At 35.4% G+C, this 26841-nt stretch overlaps 1 protein-coding gene across 2 annotated transcripts in view; it reads right to left on the bottom strand.

The window, feature by feature from the left end:
* The window catches only part of LOC131160166 (DUF21 domain-containing protein At2g14520-like), a 79241-nt gene that overhangs the window by 39335 nt on the left and 13065 nt on the right, over positions 1 to 26841 (bottom strand). For both annotated transcript variants that reach the window (XM_058115547.1, XM_058115548.1), the window contains exons 3-6: positions 20266 to 20342; positions 20080 to 20163; positions 1646 to 1759; positions 1458 to 1544 (exon numbers count right to left, since the gene is read on the bottom strand). In XM_058115547.1, the coding sequence (XP_057971530.1) occupies positions 1458 to 1544; positions 1646 to 1759; positions 20080 to 20163; positions 20266 to 20342 (362 nt within the window). The remainder of the gene's footprint in view (positions 1 to 1457; positions 1545 to 1645; positions 1760 to 20079; positions 20164 to 20265; positions 20343 to 26841) is intronic.

Here is a 26841-nt window from a genome sequence, read left to right as displayed (position 1 = left end):
GTCGCAAGAAACATCCAATTTGTTGTGCATGGTAGAACTCAAACAGGAAATGAAAACAAAAAAAGCAGCTCCATTGCTTCATTGATGTGTGGGGCACAGCACTGCTAGCAGTGGTCCTCCAGAATGTTCCTCCAGCAACTGCAGTGTTGGTAGATATGTGATGCAGCACAGGAGGAAACAAGAAAAGAGATAGAATTAAGAGGGAGAGAGAGAAAGAGGAGAAGGGAAGAAGGAAGAAAGGTTGTACAGAGAGAGGGAACAAAGACGCAATTCTGAATTCCAATTGATAACTGACACAAACACACAACTACCAAGTATTTATACCCCAAAATAACAAAAACATATAATATCAAAGTAACCCTTACATAACAGAAAAGTCTACAACACAATGTCTAATTAATGCATTTTATCCTGAATATGTGAAAAAAGTATGCCATATTGGCAGCTTAAATGATATAGGCAGTCCACCGTCGCTATGTGTCAGAAAGCTCCAGCAAGGTGATAGATTTGCAATGGGTGGCAGCCAGAAAATCTCTGGTCAATGCATGGTATGGTGATGAAGTTCCGGGAGGGAAATATCTGTGGGGACTGTTGACAGCGGTAGGGTAGGAGTTGCGAAAATCTTCCAGCGATGTGGTGTTCAAAAACAAGGGGTGCAATAGTAATTTCCTTTTTCTCTTCTCCAAGTGATCAACAGTTCAGCATGGATGTGATTCAAACTTCAAACTTCCTCTGATACCAAAAGATGCCAGACAGTGGTGGGAAAGGATGGAAGACAGAGAAAGAAGATGATGACGATGAAGGAAGAGTTGTATGTTGGAGGGAGAAGAGAAACACAGGAATTTTTTGATTTAAAATTGATAACTGATCCCAAGGTGATTGTACCTTCCAATTAAGTAAAATACATATTTACAATTAACCCTTAATAACAGAAAAATAGACAACAAACAAAATCTAATACATGCACCCCTTTCCTAAATTCACAACTAAAACATGTTTGCTGAATAAACACCCAAGTGGAGATACAGGTCCTGCCAGAAATACTACAACTAATCTTTGATGTTATAACAAGAAAGACTGGCAGGCAAAGTAAGTGCTGAATGCATAAATTAAAAAATAGAGAAACAAACTAAAAGTTAAGTTCCCACACAAAGCTAACATCAAACAATGTGAAACATCGGATGTTTATAAAAATGAAAAACATAGGGATCTCAAAACAAAAAAGAAAAACAAACAAACAATAAATAAATAAATACAATTACACCATGATCCTGAATAACTTGAGCTACAAACTTGAAATACATTCTTCATTACCATGCAAACAAAAAGTTCCCACAAAGCAAACTTTAAACAGAAGCAACACATCCAATGTTTATAAACATGCAAAACATAGGGACCTAAAGAAAAGTATTTCTTTATTTGTGTTCTACATAAATGAAGGAATACAAACTACCCACCTCATTACCATGCAAATCAACAAGGGTTTTTAACTCAGCTCTGCGAAAAAGAGCTACATGCCCATGGCCCAGGAGAAAGTCTAGTAGCTGGAAAATCATAAAATATGAGCATCCAATACAAAATTACAACAACAACAATAGAAACTTATTTGCTCAATTCCGGAAGCAGCTGTACAGAATGGTATTACCTTGCTTATGGGATATGCAACTGGATAGCAGATCCAAACAAGCACGCGGACAAACGGAGCAAGGGCTGCTCCTACAGCTAGACCATATCGAGAACAAACAGATTGTGGTATAATCTGTGAAAACAAATAGCAATAAGTGCATAAAAACAGACTTTATTGACTTCATCATCAGCTTAAAACATTACCTGACTGCAATGAAAAGAAAAAAAAAACAGAGTCTACAGAGCATTTCTCACGACACAACAAAGATGGCATTGCCCCCTCCCGTTTTAAAAAAAAATGCAAAAACTAAGATCTGAGGCACAAGTGCATGCCTGAGGAAGAGGAGATAGTCATACATTAAAGATGTGTAGAAGATGCCTACATAGTAATTTTGAATTTGTAAACAAATTATCACTAATATATTCATTAAAATGGCACATATAAATTCTACAACTCCAAGATTTAGCAGGGTGCAGTCAACTAATACAATTTTGAAAGATAACTAATTTATTCATCAGAGCTTCTATCCACTATTTAGAATGTAGTATATTTTTCCTTGCCTTGAAATAGAATTTCTTCGCATGTTTTGGTCTAAATTCATAGCTTAGACGATGGCATCAGTAAAAAGAAACAAGAAGAAACGAATTTAAAAAAAACAAACATTGATGTAATGAGATGAAGATGAAGGAGGTTTGACTTCAGAGTTGAATTGAATTTGAGGCTCAAGATAGTATCCACAATACCGTAGCAATAACATTCACAAAACTTTAGTATGATCACTGCTTAAATACTGTTGCAGGACTGTTCACAGTTTTATGTCATTAGTTAGTTTTTAAAATTTTTTCGGAGTTATTTTATGGGATTTTGGTTTTCTTTTAGTTTTATTTAGTCAGTTACAAAGAGTCAAAACTAGTTTGTTTTCAATGATTGAGGTTAATTATTATTATGGATAAGGTACTAAAGAGTCCTATACAAACTTTTGCTGCTTCTCTTCAAAGACAATTGAAATTATACTTTCTATCCCTTTTTAAATTTCCTGTGTTAGGTATGTACTTGTCTCTTCCAATATATTTTATAGCTACTTTATTTTCTGCTTTTTTTAGAGGATTTCGGTTGGTTGGGTTAGTTTCAGCACTAATTTTACAATGCAGAAAAAGTCAATTTACACTAATAGAGAATTTTTCATGTATCACCCTGCGTCAGTTTGGTAATAGAGCAGGTTTAATGGTTTTCCATGATGTTTTCACATCATAGGAGATACAACATGCTATGATTGACATGTTGGTGGCAAAAGCAAAAACATCATTGAGCTCTTTAGTTCTCAACAAGGTAGTTGACAATGCATGATTATGCCCCAAAGTTTCAAAAATTAACCATCAAGTGTGGAGATGCCTATTACCCAATTTAAGAATGAGATCAAATATGAAATTCAAAATGATATTCCTCAGCCACACAATTAGTTGAATGCCCAGGATACTATTAAAGTGGCTATTGTATGCCAAAAACTAATTAACGCCATGAGATCTGGTACAAGTAACGAGAACTGCTTTTCATAACATCAAACAGCTAGTAGAGTTAGCAAGGCAACCTACAGAGGCAACTCAGCAAGCTGAAAATTTTAAACATGGATCTGCACTGCAAAAGCAATGCGTCTGCAAACAAGAAAAGCATGCAGGAAAGCTTTAAAGTAAGAAGATCAATTACAAGAGCGTAAGTTGCCTGCCGAATCACCTTTCACCCACACATTGAGGAGTTCAGGCACCTTGTTGGAAAGTCAGAAGTAGAAACCGTTTTCCCCAAGCAAGGTCTTAAATTTTGATTTCAACTAAAATTTCGGAGCTTCAAAAGCATGGAAATTTCGATGGAAATTTTGATTTCAATGTCAATTTCAACTTCGATTTGAAAAAATGATGGAAATTAATTGTAAAGCATGGAATTATTTTATTAAACTTTAGAAATGGTCAACAAACATATTAATGTAAATTTTAGGACTAATATATTGCTTATTAAATACATCTATGTGTATAAGGTGCAATAGTTGTAATATAACATGTTTATTTAACATATTTGTAATATAATGTGTATTAAACATATTCAGTTAATATAAATGAAATTCGTAAGTCAATTAAATATTTTTATTATTCAAATAAAGATAATTTAGACATGAATGGTCAAATAAAATATCGTCATAAGTTCAATTGTTCATATAATTTCAAAAGCCCTTCTAATAATTGTTAGATTCCCACTTTACTCAAAAGCTTAAGCTATTATATTGTAGGCCAACAATGTATATCATGCTTTAACTCTCCCTTGCACGTGCAGCTTGACAGCATGTAGAGAGATAAAACACACGATAGACAACACCCATTACAGGGAATATAATAATTTTTTTGAACACCACACAACAAAAGCAGGCAACAAGATGAGAACCTAGGACCTCTTGGTAACCAACTTTGCTACCATGCTAGATTACCACTTTACCTAAAAGTTTAAGATATTAGGTTGTGGGCCAACAATGTATATCAAGCTTTAACAACAATTTTTGTGTCAATTAAAAATAAAAAAAAAACCAAAAAGATAAACTAAGAGAAAATCTTCATTTTGCATTCAAATCTAATGTTTGAATTCCAAGGAAATTATATTCTACAGTTATAATTTCAAAAAGTTTCCCTGAGGTTTTGATAAATTTTGGGCAATTCGTTGAAATTTCAATAGAAATTATGTAATACAAAAATCGATTGCCATTTTGATTTTGAGGGCGATGGAAAACAGAAATTTCGATGGAAATTTCTACAATTTCATAGATATATAAGACCATGTCCCCAAGCAAAGGGGGAATTAAATGATCTAATGTCAAAATTGAAGTTATGATTGGGAGATTGATACTCTTGTAAATTTTTACAGTAGTCTGTAAAATGTTCAGAGCTGGGCCCCCTTCAATAAGCCTGTTTAGACCCTAAGTGCGGAGAGAATTTTCATGGTTAAGTCTTATATAATAACCATAGCTGCCCGGCGCAGTGTGTCATCAATTTTCCTTGGAAGCTCATCTAAAAAACAGCAGCCCCTTCAAAGGTTGCTTTTTTCACTTGGGAGGCTGCACCGGGTAAGATCCTCAGCTCTGGTAATCTTCAAAGAAAGGGCTTGACTACTGTGAATGAGTGTTATCTGTGCCTTCAAGAACCGGAATCGGTGAACCACATCCTTCTTCACTGCCCTTGGGCAAGGAATCTCTGGTGCTTGGCCATTTACATGGTTAAACAGAAATGGGTCATGGCAGCTTCAGTTGAGAATGAAATTTGAGCTTGGAAAGGGATCTGCTCCAACAAGATCAAAAGGAGGGCTCTTTCCCTTATCCCCTTGCAATTTTTTGGGCAGTTTCGAAAGTAAGGAATAGAAGGGTCTTCGAGGGGACGGTTTCTTCTTTGAGGCTTGTGTTGGATAATTGGATATCTAGGATCTCTAGTTGGCATACAGGGATGCCTGGGAGCGATTTTTCTGTTATTCTTGATTTCCTTGATGTACTTCTATGATTTCTGTATAATTTTTGTTATTTTATTCTCACTGTACTTGATCTGCATCCCCTTGATGCCCTGCTTTAGAATTATTCTTTTTTTCTGATAAAAAAATTTGAAGTTAAGGACACTGCTGGGGCAAAAAAGGAACTGAAGATTTGGCGATTGAAAAGCCAGTTAGTTTGCCATATTCCACAGCCACAAATCTCATTTAGTTTCCTAGAAGAGGCAAATGCTAAAGCAATGGAAGATAAACCTTTAAAAAATTGCGAATCATTAATATGGAAGTCTAATTCTCCAAGGGGGAGTCATCGAAGTACAAACAGAACAAACCATAGACAGTCAATCACCATTCAACCACATGCAAGAGAGAAAGCGACAACATTTCCAACAGACTTTTCAACTCCTTTGAAATCTCTAGCATCTCTCCCTCCAAACAATCCAAAAACATCTTGTGGGATGACATCCCAAAAGTCTTTGTCCTTATTATGCACCTAGAACCCCTCCACGCCACCCACTCACATTCAACCTTTTATGACACTTGATTCTCAGTAAAGAATAAAGCAGACACCATCTGCAATGATAAAGGCAGTTCACTGTCTACACGATCTTACATAAACAACATTTGTTTGCTGAACAAACACCCCTCTTCATCCAGTTATCAGCACAAGAATTCTTTCACACGTCACTTCAAAAATGGAAAAGTGATCCTCGATATTGCCTTAGTACTCCAAATAGCACTCTAGGGATGTTCTCATCTTCTGATTCCCCTTCTCTCTCCTTGATTCAAGAATAAGCTTTACAGGAAAAAAACTATCACTCTTTAAATGAATCCACCTGATCCTGTATTCTCCCACCCTTCACCCAAACCTCCTGAAGGGATGAGAACAATTCTCCACTCTGAATGTCCAAAGTTTCTACTAATGCACAAATCTCATCTAACATGATCCCCACCTTCCCTCTAAATAAATTTCTGAGTTTACTCTCTTTGTTAGAATCTGTTGATGGTTATTTGGTCATTTAGCATTATTAGTGTGTCTTAGAGTTACGTTAGTTAAGTGTCAGTCAGGGTATTATGGCCATTGGTATTGTACTTGACATGTATTATAAATTGAGGGAGAGACCTATCATTGAGGCTAGGTCTTCCAATTTACTCAATTATTCAACATGGGATTAGAGCATGATCCAACCTAAACCCTACCACCAAACTAAATGTAGCTGTTGCCAGAAAACACCCTCCTGTTATTGCCCTTCTCAGAACCAATATAACCCTTCAAAATTTCACAACCACAATCAAAGAGAGAACCCTCTGAACTATAACCCTGCAAAATCCCATCATAAGAAACATCTCCATAAGCCCCCATGAGCCAGCGGGCCAGCACTGGCACGTGAGAGAGTTTCCAGCAACCTTTTCTGATTTTTTCCTCCAGAATGTTCTGATTCCTTCACCGCATTTCAGTTTTCTTTCTCTATCTCAACAACGCTCATAGTCAAAGGCTGGGTGAAGCCACCTCCGACTGTCAATCTCTGGCAACGGTTGTCTCTGTCTGCCCCATAGAGCTGAAGGCCCATCTGTGCTCAGCTGGCTTCGCGCCACTGCTCTCTAGCCGTCTTCTCCAGTGATGGTCCTCCTATGGCTCTGTGAAGGTCCTCCTCATCTAGTTATGCAAAAAATTTTCCACTAGGCGATAATCGACTCCTTGTTTTCAACAAATAAGAAAGATTGGATGGAGGCCTTAAAAGGTTCTGATTCTGCATTCACAAAGATTTCTGATCACTCTCAATCCCTAGATTTTGATCAGCAGCGATTTCCATGTGCTTGAGCTTTCTAGTCTTTCTCTTGGCCTCGCTAATTTTCTTCAATGTAAAAGCAAAGAAACTCAACCTCTACAAGGTTATTGATGAATTTTGAGGCATTTCAAAATCCACAATCACCCCTTGATTCTGCTTCAAGAAGCCAAACCCACCTCCGTTCTCCTCCTTCTCTCGCTGCCAGTCTGGCCTTCATGGCGGTTTCTTGTACGAATTTCTTCGTCCTCTTGCAGAGCTACTCTCTCTCGTCTCTCCTTTCTTTGTCCTCTGGCCTTTCTTCTCTGCAATCCTGAGCCACCTAAATACTCCCACTTCCATTTTTATTTTACTTTGTTAACAAATTAAATTCCTCCAAAGCCTTTCATATCCATGAATTTATATCTACCTTTATTTTCTTGGAAGTAAAGAAATCAAATCCTCAAATTTTTCTTTGCTCAGAGGATAAAATCCACAAGATCACACATTTGAGCTCAAGGTCATGCCAGAAAAGAAACTCCAGCTCTGACAACGACAATGTGAGGTGGTGCGAGTCAGGTGAGAGGTTACAATGACACCATTAACTACTTAACTCCATCGCCAATCTTGAATTTGGTTTGAAGAATTCTTCCAATCCCTTGTTGCTTCAATATTATTCAATTGATTATCATTAGTTGCGTCAAAATTTCCAGTGCCAGAGGGTACTTACTGCGGTATTTTCAATCGACAATCATTGCCCTTTAGTTTAATCCGCCAGTGGGATTTTCTCCTATTTTATTTTTTCAATTGTTGGTTAGTAGAGTATATTTTTTGTTTTCAATATGTAGGCTTAACATATGCATTTTTGTGTTTTCCATTTGCAAATCTTGGGTTACACAATTTTTCAAAAGTAATATTGCACGAGTATTTTGATAATAGTTGAACTTGGAACATGCCAAAATTGCATGCTTTAGGTTTTTTTTTTTTTTTCTTATTTTTTTTAAGTGCATTGTGTTGGTGTGGTTTCTATTGGTTGTAGGGTGTGCTTTAGAAAATTATTAAGTGGACGCTGGGTAGGATTTAAATAGACTTTATAGTGTAGATTAGTTTTGTATTATCTTTAGACTACTATTGGCTTTTAGTTTTTGCTTTATTGTCTATCAAAAATTAGTTTGCATCCAAAAAAAAAATATACAAACTTGCACTTTGCGTGTGTAACACAAATCATCTTTATACACATAGCTAATCCCAAGCCGAGATCAAGAAGAAGGGTTGCGTCAAGAGCTCACAGCCAACGTAAAACTTGTCAAATCCCTATATCATGAATTCTTACCAAATCCACTAGGGTTAGGGGAATAGATCGGTTCAATATAGAAAGGGGAGGGCTAAGAAGTTAGCATAAGAAACTAAGATTAAATTAGCAATGCGGAATATAGGAACATTTATGGGCAAATGCATAAAAATAATGGAAACAATATTTAAGGAGAATTAACTTAATTTGCCTCTAACAGATGACATAGGCAGGGGAGAAAGCTAGAGAAATTAAAAAATTAGGACTTATACTTTGGTATGTTGAAAAAGAAAAACACAAAAACGGGGTGGGAATTATTGTAGACAAAGACCTAAAAGATAATAAAGCAAATGTTAAGACAATAGGGGATAAGATCATCAAAATCAGGATAGCTCTAGGACCAAAGATAGTAAATGCCATTAGTGTGTATTGTCCCCAAATAGGCTTAGCAAAAAATATTAAAAGACAATTTTGGGTAGATATGGATAGTATTTTACAAGGGGTACCAACGTTTGAAGAGACATTCATAGGAGTTGATTTGAATGGATACATTGGGAAGGATAATATAGGTTATGAGAGGATACATGGAGACCATGGTAATGGAGATAAAATGAGGTTGGTGAGTCGGTGATACAATTTTTAATTTTGTCATATCTTACAATTAGGTTATATTGAATACTTGTTTTATAAAAATGGAAGAAAAACACTTGAACTTCCAAGGGTGAGAAAAATAAAAGCCAAATAGATTTCTTCTTAACAAGGAAAGGGGATCGTCTATCTTGTAAGGATTGCAAAGTTACGTCAAGTGAAAGTTTGGCTAAACAACATAGAGTCCAAGTGTTAGATATACATACTAAAAAATGAAAGAGAAAGAGGAACATAAATCAACATATGAGGACTAGGTGGTGGAGCTTGAAGGGAGAAAATATAGTAAAATTCAAAGATAAAATGATCAAAGAGTGTGATTGGACAGTATGGGGCAAGGTAGATGCAAATATTGTTTGGAATAAGGTGGCAAACTATATCATAAAGATAGCAAAAGAGATTTTAGGTGAGTCCAAAGGAAGATACTTAGGTAGTAAAGAAAGTTGGTGGTGGGATCAAGTAGTCCAAAAATCCGTTAAGACAAAATAAAATTGACATAAAATATGAAAAAGTTGCAAAAATATAGAAAATCTTGAAAAATATAAAGAGGCAAGAAAAAATGCAAAGAAAGACTATTAGTGAAGCTAAATATAAAGCCTATGATACTTTATATACTAGACTAGATACAAAATAAGGAGAAATAGACATTTATAAACTTGCTAGAGCTAGAGAAAGAACATGCAAAGATTTAGGTATGTAAAATGTATAATAGACGAGAATGATAATGTCTTAACTAGAGAAGAGCATAAAAGAGAGGTGGCAGAGATACTTTGATAAGTTGTTTTATGAAAACCAAAATGAAAGATTGAACTTCAAAGTAACAAATGAGGAAAAAAACTAAAAACGAGATTTATTCGCAAAATTAGAGTCCTTGAAGTTAATATAGCATTAAAAAGGATGAAAAGTGGGAAATCCATAGTACTAGATAACATATCAATTGAAGTTTATAAATTTATAGGGGATTAAAGTAAGTATTTGGTTAACTAATTATTCAACATTATTAAAAAAACTAAGAAAATGCTAGAGGAATGGAGGAAAAACACATTAATACCTTTATACAAAAAAAAAAAAAGGCAATAAACAAAATTGTAGTAACTATTGCAGAATTAAGATAATGAATCATATAGTGAAACTATGAGAAAGGGTAATTGAACAAAGAATAAGACTAGAAAAGAGGATTTCAAAGAATCAATTTGGTTTTATGCCTGGGAAATAAACAATAGAAGCTATTAGCATATAATAATGTAATTAGGGAAGTTCTTTGGTGGGTCTTAGAAAAGAAGGGGGTATACAATAGACATACTGAGGTCATTAAGGATGTGTATGATAGAGTAATGACTAACATTAGGAGTGTAGGAGGGAAATCTAGAGATTTTCCAATCACACTACGTGTACCTCACGGTTCTATTTTGAGTCCTTATCTTTATTACTTTAGTGATTGATAAACTAACTAGGAATATCCAAAATGAGTTCCCTTGGTGTCTGTTGTTTGCAAATGATATTGTCTTGATTGATGTAAGTAGGAGCAAAGTGGAATCTAAGTTAGAACTTTGAAGAACCACTTTAGCGTCAAAAGGTTTTAGGATAAGTAAGAATAAGACAAAATATATAGATGTAATTTCAGCAATGTGAGAAGTAACAGAGAGAAAATTAAACTTGATAATCAAGAAATTAATAGGATTAGCATATTTTGATATCTTGGATCTATAATGCAAGTAGAAGGGAAAATTGAAAAGGATGTAATACAAAGAATTAAAGCAGGTTGGGTAAAATGGAGGAGTGCGTCAAGTGTGTTGTGTGATCATAGAATACCCTTAAAATTAAAAGGAAAGTTCTATAAGACAACTATAAGGTTGACTATGATTTATGGTTCAGAATGTTGGACAACTAAGAAACAACATGCACAAAAAATAAAAGTTGTTGAAATGTGAATGTTAAGGTGGAAAAGTGGTATGCCATTAAAAATAAACTAAGGAATGAGCATATATGCAACAATCTAAATATAGCACCAATTGAAGGCAAGATAAGGGAAGGACAACCTAGATGGTTTGAGCATTTGAAATGTAGGCCTAGTAGAGTACTTGTGAGTAGGAGTGAGTTATTGTTTCTTGCACGAAAGGTATAGGGGTAGGCTAAAAATAACTCGGAATGAGGTAGTGAGGAAGGATTTAATAGCTCTTAACCTAGTACAGGAAAATGCTCTCAATCAAGTGAATTGGTGGAAAAGGATTCACGTAGCCGACCCCATCTAGTGAGACTTAAGGCTTGTTTTTGCTGTTGTAATGTTTTGATTCCTTCCATAGACCACACTATCAAATTGTTAAACACGTTTTTGTTCAAAAATCCAACCTTTTTCGACCATGCACTCGTGGCAATCCATTGTTGTTGTTTGGTACTAGCAAAGTTAATTTGTGAGTCTCTTGGAGGAGTGGCAGCGTTAATACATTTATTTTGTAGGGCTGTGGCAGTGCTATGTCCAATTGTTAGTGACTCGTTCATTGTTAAATCAGTGGTGTTTGGTTCGGGTGGTCTAGAAGTTCACCTTTGGAATCCCAAAAGCATTTTGTTCGCTGTGTATTTCTAATTTGCTGCTGTATCGAGGTTGTGTGTGTGTGTGTGTGTGTGTTTGGATGGCATCTTCAAACCCCGAAAGTGTGTTTCCCTCATTAGGAACTTGTTCAAGTGAACAACATATTATAACTATCTCAGAGGAAGAGTATTCAAGGTTCCTACAGTATCAAGCACCCCAACAAGCATCTCATCACATTACATATTTTGCTCAAACAAGTAAATCTACAGTTTGTATGTCATCTGGTATCTCTCCCACTAATCCTTGGATTATTGACTCTATTGCTACTAACCATATGACAAGTGTAACCGACTTCTTTTCTGCCCTCAAGTATCATAAAAATATGCCTCAAGTTAACCTTGTTTACAGATCCGCACCTATAGTTAAGGGGGTAGGAACAATAAATCCTACTCTCTCCATCTCTCTTTCTCTGTGTTGTACATTCCTAAGTCCATGTCAGTTAATAAGCTTACAAAATCACTAAATTATTCTATTCCCTTCTTTCCTAATTTTGTGGTTATTCTGGATTTGAACGCGAGGAAACAATTGGCATAGGACAGGAGGCTCGTGGACTTTACTACTTTGAGTCGCTCTTTTCTCCCATTACCTGCACAACCACTACCATACCACTTCAAATACATTGTGGCCTTTGTCATCTGTTCTTGGACAAATTGAAACAGCTAGATCCTATCTTCAATTCTGTGTCTAGTCTTGAAAGAGTATCTTGTTAGTTGGGAAAACATCATGATGTTCCCTTTGCTTCCTAGGCCAACAAATGTGCAGATAGTCCTTTCATGCTTGTCCATTTTGATGTTTGGGATCATGTCACATTGAAATTAGGATTTCAGTAGCTTATTACATTTTTTTATGACTACTAGGATGACTTAGTTGTATTTAATGAAAGATTATTGTAAGTTGTTTTATATCTTTTGTGCCTTCTGTTCTCAAATAAAGACTCGGTTTGACATGCTAGCCAAGATACTTTGTAGTGATAATCTTAGGAATACTTTAGCACCAAATTCAGTACCTATATGACTAATTCTGGTATCATCCATCAGTCATCTTGTGCCCACACTCCACAACAAAATGGAGTTGCAAAAAAATAAAAAAAATAAAAAGAAATATTCTCAAAGTCACTCATACCCTTTTGTATCAAATGTATGTCTCCAAAGTTTTTTGGAATGATGTTGAGCTCACTACTTGCTCTCTCATTAACAAAATGCAATCCTCTATCCTTGTTGGTAAAACCCCATATTCAGTTTCCTTCCCTAAGGCTCCTTTATTCTCCCTTCCTCCTCGTATATTTGATTGCATGTCTTTTTTCCGTCAATTAACTCCATGAATAAATAGGTTGGATCCTTATGCTATAAATTGTATTTTTTTGGGGTATTCCTATACTCAAAAGGATATCAACGTTATAGACATACTTTACATTGATTCTTTCTCTGCTAATGTCACCTTTTTTGAGTCTACACCATACTACTAGAATCCTTGAGTTCAATTGACCTTAATGAGTCTCTTCCTCTACCTTGCCTTCTAGACCCTAACCTAATATTTATGCCCAATCCTCCTACATTTTCATCCAATTTTGAGTCTTCCTCATTGCTTGGATCATCCCTATTTGCAGGTGTACACATGGTGAGTCAAGGTAGGAGAGCCTCATCTAGCTTCCACTTCTATGCCTTGAGTTCCCTCTTAAGACAATCCTACTTCCCAAGATATTGATCTACCCATTGCTATTCGAAAAGGTAAATGTAGTTGTACCCAACATCTAATCTTTAATTTTGTTTGTTATGATTTCTTGTCACCCTCATATTACTGTTTTGTTAGTACTTTGTTCTCTTTTGAACTTCCAAAATCTATTTCTGAAGCTTTGTCCCATTCTGAGTGGAAGAATGCAATGATTGAAAAGACGCATGCACTACCTCTACCTCCTAAGAAGTCAGTGATAGGTTGTCGTTGGGTGTATACCGTGAAGATCAATCTAGATGGTTTCATGGCTCGATCGAAGGCCCGCTTGTTGCTAAGGGATGCACTGAATTATATGGTTTGGATTATTCAAACACATTATTTCCAGTCACTAAACTTTCTTCAATACATTTGTTGATCTCCTTAGCCACTACTTTTCATTGGCCTCTACATCAATTAGATGTGAAGAATGTTTTTCTAGATGGTGATCTTTAGGAGGAGGTCTATATGGAGCAACCACCTAGCTTTGTTGCTCATGAGAAGTCAGGCTTACTGTGTCAGCTCAATGATTGATTCAATGCTGTTGTACTTGAGTTTGGCCTCCAACCATGTGCACTAGATCATTCTGTATTTTATCATCATGCTCTATCTAGCAGGATTTTTCTTATTGTGTATGTGGATGATATTGTGATTACTGAAGATGATGATCAAGGTATCCAGGATCTGAAGCTTTTCCTACATAATAAAGTTTCAAACCAAGGATTTGGGATCATTGAAGTACTTCTTGGTTATAGAAGTTCTTAAATCTTGAATAGAAATTGTCTTGTCTCAGAGAAAGTATGTTCTTGATCTTTTAAATGAGACCGCGTTGTTGGGATCCAAACCTATTGGTACACCCGTGGATCCCAATAGTAAGTTAGTGCCAAATATGGGTAATTTGTTGCCTAACCCAAGACAGTACTATAGTCTTATCAAAAAGTTGAATTATCTTACAGTCACTCGACCAAATATATCTTTTGTAACAAGTGCTATAAGTTAATTTCTCAATTCTCGAGGAACAAGTCTTTAGGATGCAATAATCCGCATTTTGAAATATCTCAAAGGTGCACCAGTGATAGGTCTCTTATATCAGGATTTGTCACACTCATATTCAAGGATATACAAATGCAGATTAGGTCAGGTCGCCTTCTAACCAAAGATTCATGATAGGTTACTATATCTTTGTTGGTAGTAATTTGGTTCTTGTAAGAGTAAGAAACAAACTGTGGTGGCCAAGTCAGCTACCAAGTAGAGTATAGGGCTATAGCTCACACTATACATGAACTTGTTTGGTTGAAGAACATGTTGAAAGAACTAGGTTCTCCACATTCTCAGCCTATGGAGTTGATGTGTGATAATCAAGTTGCTATTAATGTTGGCTCCAACTCATTCTTCCATGAGCGAACAAACCACATTGAAGTTCATTGCCACTTTTTTAGGAGAAACCTGCAAAGAAGCTCATTACAACCACCCATGTGAAGTTTGATTTTCATCTTGCTGATTTTTTCACTAAAGCCTTAGGAGGTGATCGTGTGAAATTCATTTGTAACAAGCTAGGAGCATATGAAAAATATATATGCCCCAGTTAGATGGGGAGTAGTAATGGTTATTTGTTCATTTAGCATTATTAGTATTAGAGTTAATGTTAATAAGTGTGAGTAAGGGTGTTATGGTCATTGGAATTGTACTTGACATATATTTATAAATAGAAGGCGAGACCTTTCATTAAGGTTAGGTCTTCCATTTTACCCAATTATTCAACTGAATCCAAGCTAAAAATGTCTAGAAGTTGGATTTTAAGTGGAGAATTCATGGAAAAAACATTACACCAAAAGAAAAATCTACCATGACCAACATGAAAAGCTGTGTTCAAGTAAAACTCTTGCCATCTTGTCCTAATGATCTTCCACAAACTCAATCTATACGGACTTCAAATGACAAGACATCCACAAACCAATCATCATATGCCTCCCCATATTTTGCGCTAATCAGCCTCCTCCAAAAAAAAAAAAAAAAATCCCAAATATATCTCCACATCCACTTGCCAAATGCATTCTATTCATTGCCTAAAGATCTGATACACCTACAATCCCCCATCACACCAAATCTGTAATGCATGAAAACACTTTCTTGACAAAGAATAAAAATTTTCCATAATATTTTCTTCAACAAGATAACAAAGGAATGACAACAAAAAATAAAAATAAAAATAATAAGTAAATAGGCATATTTACCAAGTACTTTCAATGAAAGTCATCCTTTGTCCTTTGGGCAACAACTTTCTTTTCAACCAGCGAGCTATTACTCAAAACCTCTCTATCTCTTCCCCCTCTAAAATTACCTGCTCGAAACCATCATAGCAGACCTTCCACCTCAGCTTTTCTCAGTATCTCATTAAGCATTTCCCCTACCAAAATAAACAATCTCCTGTCTCAAAACCCTACTTGAAAATAAACCAGTCAGCATCAATTGACAAACAGAAAACTTCACAATAGAAACACATCACCAAATCCAAGTGATGCAGGGGCAGCATCAAGGTTCTGCAGCCATGGAGAAATTAGAAGAGGAGGAGGAAGGGGAAGGAAGGAGAGAGGAGATACTAGGGGCCAAGGGGGAACTCACGTTCACTTCAATTCAAATTCATCAACAACTGCCTACAACATGTCTTTCACACACTATTTATAAGAAAGCCTCTTTACATAAAATTATACATAAAACCCCTAAAAACTACATTACATGACAAATATAACCCTACTTTATACAAATATTACACACAACCCCCAAATACACATAATACTATACTAATCAATACTAAACACACATAATAAACTGCTAACTTAACCCCACAATTCCTTAACCCTACTCTTCTTAATTATTCTCCAGCAAGGATCATCCCAAGGTCTTGCTTCTTGTCCTATATCAACTCTCCCCTAGTTAGAAAAAATTAAGCCTTAAATTTTGAAATGTTGGAGGATCAAAAGGGAGAAGCAAATTTGGACTTTTTGAAAGCCAACACTTGAATAAGGCAAGAAACCATATTCCATTGACAGCACCATAGACTTGACTTGAGAATCAGCATCAATTAATTCATTGGGAATGACAAACTCTACAATAGGAATGTTTGAAGGACTTTGGATGTCTTCAAAAACATTATTGCCTTGCTTGTGGTGTCTCCAAGTTGAGTAACTTAGACATGATCAATAATCTTAGATTCTTTCTCGTGGTTGATCAGTAGAGCAGGCTCTACTGACTTCAAAATGATTTTCTTTTCATTCTAGTGGGACGTGTTCTCAAGTCCTTGAGTCACACCCAAATCATCTTAAAAAGGAGAACCAAGTAGTACATGGCCAATGTTCATGGGTATGATGTCACACCAAACATTATCAAAATAGGTGACCATTTGTAGGAACTAAAGAGCTTTCACAAACATGTACGGTAATGCTGTCAATCCAAGATATCTCAAAAGGCAATGGGTGAGGATCCAGATGAAGTTGCATACAAGTGACTCCATCTCTAGAAACCACGTTCATAGAACATATTCCATCAATGATGAATTTTCATACAATACCTCCACACTTGAGAAATGTGTGGAAAAACTTTAAATTGTGCCCAAGTAATGATAAATTACATTCCTTTTTCCAATAATTTGCCACCATATTTCTGGATTTATGCGATATGCTGCAGCTATATATCAACAACAGCCCTTTAACACAATTTGCCTTCAATTCTCAAACCAATCATGCAAACCCATAAACCTTAGTCCGAATTTCGAAGAAATATATTTAATTCGCCTTGATATTGATTGTCTTACCGAAATGAAACAAATTCGCGAAGAAAACCCACAAATTACAGCAACAAAACCTGATTTTTGATGCTGGCAGCAATAATTTCTAGGGTTTCGTGCCAATTTATTGGGCTTGCTTACAGTATATTGTAACCCTGATCAAAATATCACCTTGTAGGTCAAAATATCATGGATAAAACCCAAAATCTAGCTGAAGCAATTTTTCGCAAGACTGGCAATAGCATAACACTGGAAGTTTCCTAGTCGCAGGTCACCAGTGCATGGAGTGCGTGCGCCACCAGTGAGGCACCTCCAATGATGAAACCTTGGTCAAGGGGAGATCAGGGGGTGAGGAGTTTATTGGTGGTGGTGGTGTGACGAGAAAAGCAAAGAGATCAGTGTTTTCAAAGTGCCGACGGTTAGAGAAGTTTTGGCCGGTGCGTGGGGTGTCCTCCAGTGATTGGACAGCGATGAAAATTGGAGGAGAAGGGTTTCAGGGGTTCTGTTTTCAATAGGACGGGTGGTGTAGCAGGAAGGGCTTTGGAAGGTGGTTTATTGAAAAATGGGACACAATTGGAATTTCTGAAAACGTTCAAAAACTGCATAACTGCTTTTCTTCTTTTTTTTTTCTCCCAACTGAAATTCATCAAGAGAAAGAAAAATAAGAAACTGAAGGAGAGAAAAGAAGAAGATGGGAGGTTGAAGGAGTTGCTGGACAGAAACTGCCAAAAAATAACAACAGAACTCTGAAATGAGAGAGAGTTGAGAGAATTATGGGAGAGAATTAAAGAGAAGAAGAAGAAGAGGAGAAGGAGAAGAGAAACATAGAAGAAGCAAGAGGGCAGAAGGCTGCTGAGAAGCAAAGGATTAGGGACAGAACAGGAGATCAGAACAGAGAAGATAGGAGAAGAAGAGAGACAAGGAAAGAAGGAGAAGAAGCAGCAGCAGAGGGAGATAGAAATTGCAGAACAGTGGGGGGAGGAAGAAGAAAAGAGGGGGAAGAAGAATATTGAAATAAAAAGATTGGGGAATTGAAATGGAAGAAAGAGATCATGGTTGGGCTCTGATACCAATTGATTCAGGGGCAAGATCAAGGTTTTGCAGCCATGGAGAAATTTGAAGAGGAAGGGGAAGGGAAGAGAGAGGAGATACCGGGGTGGAACTCACGTTCACTTCAATTCAAATTCATCAACAACTGCCTACATAATGGCTTTCACACACTAATTATAAGAAAGCTCTTTACATGAAATTACACATAAACCCCTAAAACTACATTACATTACAAATATACCCCAACTTTACACAAATATTACAAACGATCCCCAAATACACAGAATCCTATACTAATCAATAGTCAACACACATAATAAACTACTAACTTAACCCCACAATTCTCTGATCCTGCTCTTCTTAATTATTCTCCAGTAAGGATCTTCCCAAGGTCTTGTTTCTTGTCCTACATCACCAAGATTCAAATTTGGCACAAAATCAGAACAAGTTGATCAGATAATCCCCAACAGCTTTAATAACATGGTTGGCAAGCACCTTAATGGTCATCAATCCTACCTACTATTAAGGTTGTGAAGTGTTATCAAGTTCTGCCTCATCACCATGCACTAAGCATGTAATCCAAAAAATCAAAATCATTCAATTCTAGTTCGAAGCTCAAGGGCAAGTTTTTCCCATTCAAGCAGAATGATTCAATCAGTGAAAAGAAACAACAGGCAAATTAATCAACCATAAACATTTATTTGGTGGGATAAGGAGGCTCCAATTTTGGTGTTGAATTGAAGTTGGGACTCAGGGTACAGTCAGAGGACAGTAGCAATACCATCACTATAGCAAGTCTGTAACAGAACCGTTGCATTACCATTCAGTGTAATGTCTTGGGGTTTTATTTATTTATCTATTTTTTGGGTGGGCCATATTTTCAGGTATGTCCTGTAGTTTTTCCTTTATTTTAATTAGTTATTTAGCCTTTATTATGGTTGAGAATAACTGTTATTAGGATTGCTCTAGTAAGAGTCCTATGCAAACTTTGTAATGCTTCTATTAAAGGTTGAGAAATTTTCATGAACCCAAGAAGAAATGATACTTTTTATATCTTAGATTCTTAGGCACTCACCTAATAAACTATCCATGAGAGGCAGGTAATTTTCTCGTTCAATTTACTTTATAACTACTCTTGTTTCGGACTCTTTATAGGATTCCAGAATTGGTTTGGTTTAGTTTCAGGCTTTCAGCCCTTGTCAATCCACAAAACCTAGTGACTAATTTACAGAAAGTAAGAAATTCTCTTTGCCATTCTACATCACTAGAAATATTTGGAAAATTTTGGATTAACTTATAATACGTCAGCACAGGATTGAACAAGTAAAAACAATCATCTTAATCTTGTATATTTGACCAGAGTCTAACCAACGCCTTCAGAATCAAGAAATATTTTTGAAATGATTTTCCCAGTATTTTAATTATTAATTATTAATTATTTTGAGACCACGTTCATTTATCAAAATTTGATTCCGAAGTATTTTCTTGAACATGAAATTGGAAGGGCCAAACTGTCAAATCTTTCTAATTTTGCAATTTGCCCTTGGAGGGGAGATTCGATTATTTTATTCTTTAGAAATTTTATTTTATTATATTTTAGTGGGTTTATTGAGCTCAAATAAGTAGCATGTCCTTACTTAAATGTAGAATCTTAAATAAATGGAAAATAATAATAAAATGTCCAATAAGCTCTTGATTCTGCTGAAAGTCAAGAACCAGAATACCAAAGAGAATAATATTCATTAGACATGCCTTTTTTGCACTTATCTTGACACCTAGCTCAGAGGCAAAAACCTTGGTGTCTAGGCACATGCCTCATGTAGCTCTCCTCACCTGAGGGAATCCCAGGTTCTAGATTTTTTGCCTTCTCCCTGAGGCGCACTTGTAATAACTTTTCCCTCCTATCATATGCATTAAGTGAATTTAATACACCATTACACCTCATTCAGTGTGTTCCAACTGGAATAGCAGCTCTCAACTAAAAACTTCAATTTTTTTATAAGAAAATGCAATAACAAACTAGATGTACACTTGCTACTCCCTTATCAAATTCAAAGCTCTATGCACTGTTACAGATATAAATAAAAGCTCAGATAGATTCCCCACCTCACCGAACAGTAGGATCAGTGTGACCGAAATAAGAATAGCACCCCAAGCTGAAACCAAGCCATCGAGAAAAATGGGAAGTGCCTGAAAAAATAAAGTAACATATCAACATTAATCATTTGTTTTCTCAACTCTCATGATAAATGTCACTGCATAGTTTGTTCAATTCATTCTGATAATATGTACCTCCATAGCAGCTGCATTGCAAATAAGGAGGGTGCAAAGCAATAAATGTTGCTTTTTGACAACTGGCAATATCTTTCCTGTTATGACAAAGTCAAGCAGTCAGTACATGCCAATTAAACTAAAAGTTCCAAGCAAATAGTATCATTCAGATCCACTCTAGTCTCATTATTGATATTAACAATTTAAATCACTACACAGTTTTTTATGATGTTATAGAAATTCCTTTTCTTGGTTTGTGTTTGGAGGCTAATATCAACAAAAGATTAACCACAAATTTCCCCTTTCTGCATGGCAGCATGTAAAAGATGCATGACAATTCTAAATCAGCAATTCAACAGGGCCAAATGTTCTGTTTTTCACAGACAGCATATTGCTTCTTTCTTTTTTCCTTCTTCTTTTTCTAAGTAACTGCAAAAATATTAACACGAAGGGAGGCCGACAAGAAACATAATACTCCATTATAAAAGTACCTTCCACATGAGCGAGAACACCCAATAAGATAATTTCTATAAACCTAGAAAGCAACACATATTATTGCTCTACAACCTTTTCTACAATAAATTTTGTTTAACTCAGTTGTGAAACAGACAATGTGCACAGAAAAATAGTTCCCAAATCCCAGGTAAACATTTAGAAGACAAATTGTATGTCTCATATTTTAGAATGATTCTTGTTAGAAAACAATAGGCTTAAGCTATTAAGTTGTGGGCCACCAATGCAAATCAAGCTTTAACACTCTTAGCATGTACAGCCCAAATGAAAATGAAGGCAAACAAAAACAATGAATAAAAACCATTAAGGGAATAATTTAACAAATGGCTGATAAAAGGAAGCAATAGGAATTGATCTCAGAACCTCATGACAACTAGATACCATGTTAGATCACAATTTGACCTAAAAGCAAGCATAGCCCTGGATTGGGAGCACTTAAAAAAAAAGTACTTATAATGGTAACATATGTGTGAAGTAAGCATTAGGCTTGTACTACAACAAACACTTATTGCTACTCTAGGCTTATCACTTAAAATAAGCACTTTTACAAAAAAAAAAAAAATTGGCATTTGGCTTGTACTACAACAAACACTTATTGCAAAAAGTGCTTTTTCAAAACCACTTTTTTAAGAACTATTTAAGTGAATTTTGAGAAGCAATCGAAGATAGCTTTTTGGCCACTTATAAGTGACACTATTCATAGGTAGGGTCAATTTAATAAATATAAGAAAATTTAGAGATTATTTTATAATTTAAAAAATACATTGGAAGATAATCATATATTATTTTATTTTGTATTTTATAATATTAATTATTAATAAAACATAATTCAATTATAAAATGAAGAAGAAGATCTATCCTTTAATTTAAACTTATATTAAAAATTAAAAATACAAATTTAATAAATAATATTATTTTAACATAAATTAATATGATAATCATATGTTATAAATATAAACAATAAGAACAAGATTATTGTTAATCAAAAGATAATATTATACTATTTTTACTTAATAAAAATATTTAAATATTGATTGAAAATAACAGCTAACATAATTATTAATTAAATTTTTAATTAAAAATTAATCATATATTATTTCTTTAAGCATTATAACCCATTAACTATTAATAAAATATAATTAAATTATGGAATGCATAGAAAGAACTAACTATAAATTTAAATTATCATTAAATAAACTAAAACTTTAAATTTAGTTATTAATACTATTTTTAACATAAATTAATGTGATAATCATATATTATAAATATAAATTAATAACAAGATTATTGTTAATTAATAAATAATATTACACTATTTTAATTAATAGAAATTTTAAATTATAAAATTAATATCATTATCATTCAAAATTTAATTATAAAATAGTTCGCTACAAAAACGGCATGGGAGGCAGTGAGAAATAGAAGTGATAATTTTGTATGGAATGACTGGTTTTGGCATTCTTTATTATCCAGAAGAATCTCAATGTGTTTATGGAAAACCTGGTTCAGATGCTTAGTAGTAGATGATAGAATTCAGGCCAAAGGAATATCGATGACTTCGGCATGTGATTGCTGCATGCAAAGAAGCCTGGAAAACATTGATCATATTCTTCTTTAGGCAAGGTGGCTTCAAAGGTTTGGTGTCAAGCTAGTGTGGTGTTGGGGATTCCTTTTCAGTGATTCCTTCCCTGAAAAAACAAAATCGCAAATTGGTTCCACTGCTTGAAAATCATCTATTAAAGGTATTTTAATCGGGCATATTCTGTGTTTGATTATGTGGTGCCTTTGGAATCGAAGATGCAAAGCGAGAATTGAAGGAGTATATCAAAGTGTGGATCAGATGTGGAGAAGTGTTCGATACTAGGTTAGTTCTATAGCTGAGAGCGCTAATTCTTTTCAAAAATTAAAGAAGTCAGACATTACGATTTTGAAAGAGTTTCAAATTAAGCATCAAGGAGTTTACACCAGGCCTAGAAAAATTATTTCATGGGTTAAACCTCCAGCAGGGTGCGGAGCTGTAGGGGTAATTCGGGTACTTCAGGAGGTGGAGGAATTATTCGGGACTGCCATGGCATTGCAAAAACGGCTTTTTCAAGATATTTTAGCAATGGTACGAACAATAGTGCGGAATTAAAAGCAATCCGGGAAGGAATTCGTTTGTGCAAATGACTTCATTATTTTAATGTGATTATTGAAAGTGACTCGCGAATTGTAGTTGATTGGCTTCGGAAAGGTAGATGTATCTTGTGATATCTTTGGGATTTTTGGGAGGAGCTCGTGGCGGAGCTAAAAGAAGTGAACTTCACGGTGATACATCAATATGGGGAAGGCAATAGTGTGGCTGATTTTCTTGCTAGAGAAAGAGAAATGGGAAATAACGTAATTTATGAAAAACATCTTTTACCATGTTCTCTGAAGGGTATACTTCGGATGGATAGGTTGGGTCTCACTTCTATTCGTTGTTAGTTCAACTCTCGAATTTTGTTTGGTGGATTTTGATTTATTTAAAGTTTTTTTTGTGATTTTATCTAGGCCTTTTTCTTAGTAAGCATCGTTTAGATTTGATGTCTTGGTTTGGTTGGTTGTTGGTGTTGTTTTTGGGAGGGTTTTAATTTCATTATCTGTAATCTCCCTTTTACTTGTCTTGTAACCACGGTATTCCTCCACCAAAAGTGAGGGCATATTAATAAATAAAAGGAGGTGCCGCCCTCTTTCAGTAAATATATATATATATATATATTAATATTTTAATTTAAAATATATTTAAAAATACATATTAGCTATTACAATTCAATTCTGGATTGAACAAGAACTATTTTATATATTTAAATTAACATTAAATAAATTAAAATTTTAAATTCAATTAATAATATTTTTTTACCATAATTTGATACGATAGTAACATGTCACAAGTATACATTAATAACAAGATCATTATTAATTAAAAATAATAATCTTATATTTTTTTTAACATTAAATATTTAAAATTTTAATAATAAATGATTAAAATAATTATTAATAAAATTGTTAATCAAAAAATATTAATATTTTTAATTTAAAATATGTTTAAAAATAATTATATAGTACCCTATGATAAAAGTAAGTATCTAAAATACCACTAATTTTAAACACAACCAAACACCACTTATAACTTTCATTACTTTTCCAGTTCAGCACTTACAAATTCAGCATTTTTTTTTTGAAAAGCACCTCTGCATAAGTGATTCGAATGATCCCTTAATGTATAGATTATGAGTAACAGCATACATCAAGCCTTGACAATTTAGTTGCCAATTTTCCTATTCTCCTGAAATATCCTAAAAACACCTATGAAATATATTTGTAGCTACATGTCAGTGACAAGCCTTGTCATCCATAACGGTTCAGATTTTTAAATTTCATTTTTCCTGTTCTTATCTTGTCCCTGAATCTCTAGACATCTTGTTTACTATGTATTATTATATATGTTATACACAACACGGACTATGGGTGAGGAGAATCATCCTTCATTCAAAGCTTCTCAATTCTTATCTTTTATGGATATAATATGATCAAAATTTAAATATATCTCATTAATGGCTGCCCTATGGATTCATCTATCTAGCTCATTAATGTATCCAATCTCTGCCCCCTCATTTTTTCAGTGCTTATTAACAGCTGCCCTACAAATTTTTTCTGTTCATCTTGTGGTTTGGGACAAGCAGATCCCTTTCCTCATTTTTGTTTATCATGTTATGGAAGTGTTGATCCTTATGATAACTAAAGCCAATGAAGGTGGCCTGCTCAAGGGGCTTAGCATCAAAAAGAAAAATGCAAATATGTTCGTCTCCCATCTCTTCTTTGCAGATGACACTATCATTTTTTGTGAGGATGACCTTGAGCAAATCCTTAATCTGAGATACGTTCTCCTCAGGTGTAAGCTTGGCACTCTTCCTATTACCTATCTCATTCTCCCTCTCAGAGCCAAGTTTAGAGATCAGGGAATTTGGGATCCTATAGTTGGAATATTTGAAAGAGAACTTGCTGGTTGGAAAAGGAATTAACTGGGAAAACGTGGAAAACTCAAGCCTATTAAAAGCGCTTTATCTAACCTCCCAGTCTATTTTATATCTCTTTCCCCTATCCCCAGTTCAGTAGCCAAGAGATTGGAAGGTATTCAAAGGAGATTCATACAAGGAAACATGGGCAAAGATTTTAAATATCATCTAGTCAACCAGGGGGGGGGGGGGTGTTAAACAACCTCCGCAAAAAGGAGGGCTAGGACCAAATCTTTTCCCCCTTTCAATAAGGCCCTCCTGGGGAAATGGCTAGAGCTTCATGATAAAGAAGCAACATTGATGGAGGAAAAACACTGCTACCAAATACGGTCTTCAATGGGGCCTCAAACGAGTTGATGGAGCTCATGGTGTAGGTGTTCAAAAATTCATGATGTGAAGATGGAAAAAATTCTCTCATTTACTTCCATATGGGGAATGGGGAGAATGTGTTCTTTTGGGAATGATGTCTTGGATGGCAAGTCACAACTCAGCATAAAATACCTTTTTTTCTTCAGGCTGGCCTGTGACAAAGATGCCCTTATTAGCCAGCACCCTAAGCTTATTGGTCATCAGATGATCTAGGATATTCCCCTGGTTATGATGCCTTCAGATTGTAAGGAGGAACCAAGATGATAAGGACTGTTGAATAGAGGAAGATGGGGTGGGCTTTGTAAGCGATGTATATGTGAATTTGCATTCATCAAATACAACGTGAAACATAAATTCTGCCTGTGGGAATTTGATTACATTTTTTTTATCAATAAACTCTAGTTTATTGGTGGGCATCAAGGGGATGCCACACAACTTTTAAAAAAAAAAAAACAACAAAAAATAAATAAATAAAGTAGCAAAAATTCTCCTCTCATTTACTTTCATATGGGAATGGAAAGAATGCATTCTTTTGCACATGATGTCTGGGATGGCAAGTTCCCACTCAGCATAAAACACCTTTTTATCTTCAGGCTGGCCTGTGACAAAGATGCCCTTATTAGCCAGCACCTTGAACTTATTGATCATGATGTTCTAGGATATTCCCCTGGTCAAGATGCCTTCAGATTATAAGGAGGAACCAAGATGATCAGGATTGATGAATGGAGTAAGATAGGGTGAGCTTTGTGAGAGATGTATATGGGAATTTGCACTTATCAAATACAACATGTAAAATAAATTCTGCCCGTGGGAATTTGATCACATTTTTTTATCAATAAAGAGAGTTTATTGATGGGCATCAAGGGGATGCCACCCAATTAAAAAGAAAATAACAAAAAATATAAGTAACAATCATAATGTGTCAAGGAAGTCGAGGATTACATTAATATCCCTCCCAATTAACCCATTATGCAAATTAGAAATCATAGTTATCCAACAATTCTTGATAAAATGAAGGGGCAAAACCATTCCTTCAAAGGCTCTACTGCTTCTTTCCCTCCACACCTCCAAAAAATGGCAGTAGGACAAGGGAAAGAGCATTCTTTCTAGCCTGGTTGGAATGGATTCCTTTCCAAACCCAAAATTCACCCTCCACAGTTCCTGCAATGACCTGCCTTTGCTTGATCATGGAAATGGCCAAGTTCCGAATTTTTAGTCCAAGAGCAGCGCAAGAGAATGTGCACAACTGATTCAACCTGCTACAGACATAAGAAGCACCTATTAAAGGGAGGTAAGCCCTTTTTGGGGGGGAGGGGGGGGGGGGTTGTCGATGGTGAAATTTTTTCCCGAGAGTTATCTCCCATGAGAAATAAGCAACTTTGTGGGGGCTGCAGCTTTCCAAATGAGTTTCCAAAGAAACTTGCTGCTGTTTTCTGTCAGGGAGATAAGATGTTTACAATAGGATTTGACCAAAAAAGTCCCCATCTTTATCCAAGGTCCACTTGGGCTCATTGGTTTTTGTCTGGTGCTAGATTTTGTAGAGGCTGCCATCGAAATATGTCAAGTTATCAATCTCCCAATCACTCTCCATCTATCTCCAGTCCATCCAATTCAAATTTAAGCTCTCCCAGGCGTTTTCCACACGCCCACTCACCCTTAAAAACCTCCATGCAACTCC

Source organism: Malania oleifera, chromosome 7 (genome assembly GCF_029873635.1).
Source record: "Malania oleifera isolate guangnan ecotype guangnan chromosome 7, ASM2987363v1, whole genome shotgun sequence".
Lineage (NCBI taxonomy): Eukaryota > Viridiplantae > Streptophyta > Magnoliopsida > Santalales > Ximeniaceae > Malania > Malania oleifera.
This window is presented reverse-complemented; position numbering and strand designations above follow the sequence as displayed.